Source organism: Magallana gigas, chromosome 5 (assembly GCF_963853765.1).
Source record: "Magallana gigas chromosome 5, xbMagGiga1.1, whole genome shotgun sequence".
Taxonomy (NCBI): Eukaryota; Metazoa; Mollusca; class Bivalvia; order Ostreida; family Ostreidae; genus Magallana; species Magallana gigas.
In genome coordinates, this window is record NC_088857.1 from 23121355 (window position 1) to 23129219 (window position 7865).

The following is a 7865-nucleotide window of genomic DNA, read 5'->3' on the forward strand; positions in this document are numbered from 1 at the left end:
CGCGACGAATTTACAACATCAAAGGCATTTTGACGCCAGCGACGAATACTTTTGTCCAATGACTGTACCTAAACGACCATGTGATACAGGAATATACATGTACGTTTATATAAACTTGATTTTTATACATTGCTGACGCTTACATTTTTGTTTATACAATGTACTTATTTCCAAGGTCTTTTAAAACTGGTTTAAAGTATCATTGCTATTTAGATACCACGTGGAAACTAATTATATTGGTAAAAATGATTTTTTTTCATTGCTGTCCTCTCTACAACCATTTGTTGAGGAAAAGGTCTAAGCTTCCTTTTTTAAGTTGTAACTTTGTCTCAAAGTAGGTTACCCTATTCTTACGATGTGCCTCAATTCCAACAAGATTTGTTGACCCCTGTAAAACAGTTACTATATAACTCTTTACGAAAAAAAAGTCCAGCATTTTGACTGTTGGACTGGAACTGTTAGATTGGAACTGTTAAAATCGACACGCGAAAACGTGTTATTGATTAGAAGGGGTATAACAAAACAGTTGTTGACTGTGTCTCGGGCAACAGTTGATCTGTCGGACTGGCTCGTAAACTGTTGCCCGCGGCCTTCGGCCTTGGGCAACAGTTTGCGAGCCGGTCCGACAGATCAACTGTTGCCCTCGACCCCAGTCAACAACTGTATAATATTTGCCTGTGTCTGTGGAGGTACATTGAAGATATATTTTCATTGAAATATTATATGTACTTTATTATTTAAGACAATTTTTAATTTAGACAATCACTTTTTTGGACTTCTAAAAAGAATTTACTTTAATTTATACTTATAGAACTGGGAAAAACATAAAACAAACATGGGACAGGTATAGAGATGTATATAAAATTTAACACGGATTGGTTTGAATTGACAGTTATTGTTTTCTATGAAAATATAACGGAAGTGTGTCTCCATAGACACAGGAGTTCTAACTACAGACTGGATTTTTCTTGTTCTAAAAATAGATCCCATGCCGACTGATAAAAATAGGGGACCCTTTATTGAGGCAAAGTTACAACATAAATGTGCAAAATTCAAACTTTTTCTCAACAAATGCTTTGGAGAAGACACCACTGAACCCCCTTCATATTTTTTCAGATTTTTAAATCTTTAAAATAAGTCTGTAGCTGTGTAGTTCGACAGCTGTTTTAAGTGATTAAACATGCATTGTTCTGTTCAAGACATGTTTACATTCTTATCCTCAAATGTACAAGATGGCCGCACATCCCCCTTAATAAGGCAAGTTTATCTTTGTAGGCGTCTTAACTCGATAATAATGCACTTCTTTCAGACAGAACCTTCTTAAAGATAAGTGTTACCTTTTAGAAATATGCATACTTTAAGAAAGTAAAAGAAGAAATGAAATCGAACATCAAGCATGGCTGAAAGTATTTATCCCTTTTTTAACAATCATTTTATCTTCAATTTTCAGAGACAATATAGACAATATCATATAAGTTCATTGTTGTTTCAAAGCTCAGCATTATCATTTAAAATAAAATCATGAATTGATATAAAAAATATGACGTAAAAAGAAAGAGTCGAAACAAAATGCATATGGCTACCACATTAAACATCGTAAATCTTAATATAGACTTTGAAAGTTCTGATACAGTCTCCTTTCGGTTTGGTCGTAGATCTGATCACTTCACAGAAGTCTCTCTCAATGTTTGTTTTTGGTATTATTGTCATAAACACAAGCCTTTGGAAATACCTGAAAAAAAGCAAAATATGTCATTTTTTTCATATTTTATGGCATTATTGCTAATTTGGTTTAAAAAGTATTCAAAGATAAGACATATTTTTAACAAAAATTTCGTGACGTTTGAGGAAATAAAATTTTAAATCTATCTGATGTAAGCCATTCAAAATAAAAAATAAATGAGACTATTCCATATCAATAATACGTACAAATTTGTTTTCTAATATACGAATCAGCGGTGCGCTCCTCGGCCCGCTTACTGTGTTGATGTTCACATGCTTTAACACAATCTTGATATCTATCAATCATAGTAATCAAATAGTTCCCCACAGGTTCAAGTCTACTGTATCTTTCTGAGGCAGCGATCAGGGACTGGACAAAGGCAGCAAACGACATGTCTGCAAAATAAAGCAAATTTCAAATCACCGTTGACTGGTTACTGTCAAATAAAGCAACCCCCAAAAACAAGGTCACACTATAAATGCGCACAAATACATGCTGTTATTTTTCGACGTCAGCAAAGGTACAAACCATCGTTTGACGTGTATCAGTATTGATTGTGTTTGGCTGGGGTACACCAGAACATTCTCGTAACTGATCAGGTCTCATATTTTTCTTTTGCGCAATAAAAGATTGACATAGCAATAACGCAAATGTCACTCGGCATACTAGACACAGTACGTGTTTATTTTGACCAAAGAAAAAGAATATAAAGGATCTTATCACGCTTACAGTATTATCCCATTCCTTATTTCTGACAACTAATTGTCTTAAAGGGTCATGGTCACGATTTTGGTCAAAAATTATTTTTTCGATTTTAATATTCTCAATGCTTCAGTAAGGCATTTTAAATAGGCAACCAAAATTTTAGTGTCAGTCGTTGAGTTATAAGCGAATTACAGAGCTAACAATTCTTTGCTATGTAAACAAAGCTTTTGTGAAAGTGAAATTTCCAGTTTTAGACCTAAAATAAATGTGTTAACCGTTAGGAATTGTTTATTTATGCATAGAATGAATAAGAAGATAGACAAATCAGCTTGTAAAAAATGTTTTACTGGTAAATTGAACCTATGTAAATAAAAACAGGACACGAGCCTTGTTTACATGACATAGAACTGTGAGCCCTGTATCTTGCTTATAACTCAATGACTGACTCTCATATTTCATTTGATCATTAGAAATGCATTCCTGAAGCATTGTAAATAATAAAACAGAAAAATATGATTTGACCAAAATCGTGACCATGCCCCTTTAAACCTTTGTTTAATAAAAAAAAATTATTCCTCTTTAAAATAACTTCATGTCATATTAGTAAATTTTATCAAAATTTTGAATAAAAAACGATAATCAACTTGATTCGATGAAGTTTTGGAATGTAAATTGAAGTCATTTCCTTTCCATTTTACGTTTGCTTGTTCAAAACATATTTTCTAATCGTATTGAGAATGAAATATAATGAAGTAATTTGCATATTCGATCAATATATGATTGAGCGGATTACATTATGAAACTATCTAGTAACACTTATGTTAGGTTATTATTTGTTCTTTCAGGCTAAAATGTTCCCATTGACAGGCCGATATTAGTAATCTTAAACATCAGCATGATATTGCATTAAATGTCGGACTTTTACAGTTCTGATATCCTTAAATATCAGACTGACTTGAGTAAGTAAAAATAAACTTTTAATTTCAGAGAGCAGTTCAACATCTGCCTACTGCCTATTTGCACAAAAAATGACAACTATTTTGGAAAATTTTAAAAGGCTCTTTGCCTCCTGGATCCCATTCGAAAATGGACACCTGGTTTGTAAGCTTTGTACAATGTAGATAAAGATTATCAACAATTACATTACCCTAATGTGTGTCTCATATGACTTTAGACAGGGTGCTAAAATGTGATAAAGTGTATTATATATTGAAATTTTATTTGTTATGTTGGCATGTGACACTTGAATAAATAATGAATTACTTACTTTCTTGAGATTGAAAAAGCTACATACCATCTTTGCCTATTCTCTTTGACATCCTGTGCCAAAGTAATTTGAGCCTTCCTAAGTTTGGAGTGGACGATTCACATCTCCGTTCACAAAGAATTGTTGTGGCCGGCTGGGGAAATACCGATGTTATCACTACGGAGAATATGCTGAAGGCATACACTACACCGAGGCTTTTTTGACACATCACCTGTAAAATAATTAGAAAAAATATTAGATGAATCTTCACTATATTCAATTTGAATGATATAAATGTTGCGTTTAAAATTGTTGGCAAAAAAGTTTTCGTTTTGATTCTGGGCGCCAAATGATGGCGGTTTGATAAAAATGTGATAAAACATAGGAATTTTATTGTTTTTCCTCTTGTAAATGTATAAAATAATCAATGGAATAAGTGTTTTGAGAAAAAATGTCCAATTTTTATAACCAGAAATATGATAGAAATGTTAATTGTTACAAACTGTATTTGTTCATTTGTCAAATCAGATTAACTTTGCCAAGGCCCTGTTTGTTAAAACAAAAATATATAATTTCCAACGTTGTGAAATTAGCTGTAGAGGCACGCAACAAGATTTTTTGCAAACTGTTAGATTCGTATTTCCCAACAGCATAGTCACTTGTCTAATTGAATTCGATCCATTTTTTGCTACTCTCATCTGTCAACCATCGACATTTAAACAACCCAGTGGAATCGCCACTTCTCACCAAGGTATTATATTTTGAGTCACCATAATTTTGATGATTATTACTGAATGAGATGCGTTTTCATGCGAACAATAAACAAGAGATTCTCTTGAGACGCGTTTAAAGCACATAATAATTGTTTAATTGTTTAACCATTTAATATTTGAGATTGCGACAAGCAGCCACATTTGTGGCCTGAATTAGTTTTATTAATGTATATCTAAGACATAAAGTATATCATTAGCCTCTTGTAGTGTCTTGTACCATTTTTTATCTTGTTTGCTTTGTTTTGTTTCTTTAAACCTTAGTCTGTCTTTAGTATTTTATAACCTGAATTATTATTCTTTGATTATTTGGATTTCTTTATATAGAAAAATCAGTCGGAAACCAAAATAATAAAAACACATTTTGGAAACTAAAACCGACATAAAAATTAACAAACTTTGTGCAAAAAGCTTTTTAAAAAGTCATATTGCAATTAATAAGTTTTCAACAACATTTATTTATTTTATTTATATGTTAGAATTTTGTTTAATTTTACCTCATATCTGAGAAGTTTTTTTTTGGTTCAATACATTTATTTGTAGCATCTCGTCAAACACACAAGAGTTGATTATAGTGTAATATTCACTACCAAAGAATAGCACAATTTCTTGACCTGGTTTCAACGATTTTTTCTTTCCATATATCCTTCAAAATGTAAAGCAGTGTTAAGGACAAAAGCATTTATTTTGGTGAAACCATTAATCTTGGTAGCGACCAGTGAAATATCTCTAACGAGTAATAATCGAATATGACGCCGAGGGTATACTCTGAACGCTAAAAACCAATCTATGTAAGCTAATTGCTCGTCAAGATAAAACACAATCTGATGACAATATATTGTGGTGTGTAAGGTTATTATATATCTTCATTTGTTAATTTGCAGGTTTGCCTGCTAATCTGACATGCCATTAAATGAATTGTACCCCAATGTGAAACAAAGAGATGTGAAAAGGTGTTAACTAGCGGTTTCGTATGTCTTTATTTCCTTAATTTCTGAATATAGAATGGGATTCTATTTTTTGTTATAATATCTTTACGAGGTCAGGAGAAAGTGTTGCTGCTTATTCATTGAGTTTCCTTTTCTTTCAGAAAAATACCAACAATAATTTTTCTCATAGAATAAACATTATTCCAGTGGCATATTTTAAATTTCCTATCGGAATGAAAAATTTCCTGCAGCAATTCAAGTTCCAATAGGATTTGAACAAAACTCCTGTAAGATTTTAAAATTCAGTAGGAAATCTTAATTTCCTAAGAGAAAACTTCCCGTTTGAATTAAAATCCAGTAAGAAATACTTTTCACCAACAGTAAAAATATTTCCTGTAGGATTTTTTATAAAAACCTAAAGGATTTTCAACTTTTACTGTAGAAAAAGTATTTTCTTCTATATGAATTAGTATTTTCCTAACGGATATTAATTTTAAAAAGTATAACACCGGTCAGTTGAGATACATTAAAAACAAAAGTGGTTGTGTGTATACTCTTTACACAATGGTCATTCATTTTCCATGAATTTTACGAAACTGCATCTTAAGCGGTGAAAAAATGCTACCTTGGCACTGGTATAATAATTTGACAGTGTTACGTACAAAATAACTGAAATGCTGTAATTTCTAGCAGGATTTATAAATAAGCCAAAGATAAAATATATAGTTATTTTTCAAATGAACGGCTGACAAAATGCAAACATTTTTAATGAGACAAACAGTTTAATGTATACCAAAAAGGCTTTTTATTTTATCATTTTTATTTCAAGCACCTTAACTTCTCTAAAAAGGTTTTTGGCATATACATAAACTTTGTTAATAAGCATATACTTTTCATTATATAATACATTCTTTGGTTAGTAGAGTAGCATTTTTTACTTTCGCCATAACAAAATTGCACTTTGAAAAGTTCCTTGGGACATTAATTGTTTTTCTAGTGCAAATAATCAGAAAATCAGCCGATTAAAGCTAATTTCAAGGCTCTTGCGATATCTGCCTCATATAAAAAACAAATGAGGAACTTTACACGCAGATCTTCTAGTAATTATCACTCGCGGAAAAAACATGAACGATACAAGACACTATGATGATGCTCTTTTCTTTAAGGAAAAAACTTCAAAACATGACTCAAGGAGGATTTCTTAAGAACATAGCAGTCTTCCTCCCTTTCTGTCTGTACAATTGTAGAGTAAATTTGAATATGATACAGACCGAACTAAGTTGAGTTAATAAGAGTGTTTCGAAAAGGATCTGGAGGTATAATGTTTCTAGGAATATTATAAGTACAATTATAATTTCTCTTGTATTCAATGAACAAAAATAAAAGTAGAAGCGTTCTGGTATTGATTTTATATTTTTGAAGTTAAAAACATATAGATAACAATATAATGCTTACGATGAGTAGCATTTCAAAATGTAAAAAGAAGCCTGGTTCTTGTTTTATACATGTAACCGATATAATATCTGGAAGGCCTTGAACATGTCAACCTCGTTCAGGTAACATTGCCTCATGTTATATAAAGAGTCTATACATATTTATTGATTTTTTTATGAAAAGTGCGAACTATCCTTTAAAGCTAAATGATACAAAGTAACATTAAAAAGGAAATAATATGTAGGCTGAAATATAAGCGCATACCTTAAGCATCCGTTCGGAGGAGGGTAATGTTTGCATGTCTGTAGCTGTCTCACATGCTTCAGAAATCGAGGGAAGAAATATCACTAAGTGATAATGAACAAAGTCTCCAGCAATTTATAGGAGGGAATGTTAAATATTTCATCACTATCTTCTGAGTATGATCCTCTTTTTCGTAAAATACAAATTAAAAGAAGAGGAGCGGTGGGTCCCAGGCTGGCAATAATTGTTCTGAGAGACAATTGTGTGGGGACAACACACAGAGTTTTTTTGTGAGGCTCAACAGCTTACTAATTTTCTTAATTACTTGATCATATAACTGTTTAATTTGTCATTGAGTCATTACAATTTAATATGCATGCTTTCTCGTACAAATTGCTAGCAGACAATAAAGTGGTTATGTTGACCTAGTCGATATGAACGAATTTCAGACAGATCTCTTTTTAATATTAAAGACACAGCGGGTGTATTTTGACTTACATTTCCATAGGATGTCGCGATGTTATTTAAAAGTTATAGAATAAACGGTAAAGCAAACCAGTTTAACCATCTTTTTAATCTACCCGATTTTGTTTATGATGGTTCGGTGATTGAATAAATTGATTAGAGAATCGATTATGATGAAGATATTAAAAGGATTTTGATTATTTCACCTGGAACAAGCCGAACACATTACATAGAAACAGGATTGGCCGGGAAGTACTGGTGCTGGGAATTACCAGTGGTAAATACCGGTATTTTCTGTCCTGGTGAATACAACTGATTTTCACTAAGCTGGGAAATACTGGAATTTACTA

At 32.0% G+C, this 7865-nt stretch overlaps 1 protein-coding gene across 1 annotated transcript; it reads right to left on the reverse strand.

The window, feature by feature from the left end:
- Positions 1 to 1395: 1395 nt before the first annotated feature.
- Positions 1396 to 7202, reverse strand: LOC105342826 (uncharacterized). The gene is made up of 4 exons (XM_011449877.4): positions 7072 to 7202; positions 3723 to 3906; positions 1930 to 2118; positions 1396 to 1732 (listed from the first exon to the last, which is right to left on the reverse strand). The coding sequence occupies exons 1-4, from the start codon at positions 7105 to 7107 to the stop codon at positions 1707 to 1709; spliced, it is 435 nt and encodes a 144-aa protein (XP_011448179.1). The 5' UTR covers positions 7108 to 7202; the 3' UTR covers positions 1396 to 1706.
- Between the last annotated feature and the right edge of the window lie 663 nt (positions 7203 to 7865).

Excerpts from the sequence above, each read along its gene's own strand:
- LOC105342826 (XM_011449877.4), bottom strand. The coding sequence starts at position 7,107 with ATGCAAACATTACCCTCCTCCGAACGGATGCTTAAG. Across the intron at positions 3,907-7,071 it reads CCTCCGAACGGATGCTTAAG|GTGATGTGTCAAAAAAGCCT; the intron begins GTATGCGCTTAT and ends ATTATTTTACAG. Across the intron at positions 1,733-1,929 it reads GTATATTAGAAAACAAATTT|GTATTTCCAAAGGCTTGTGT; the intron begins GTACGTATTATT and ends GCTTTTTTTCAG.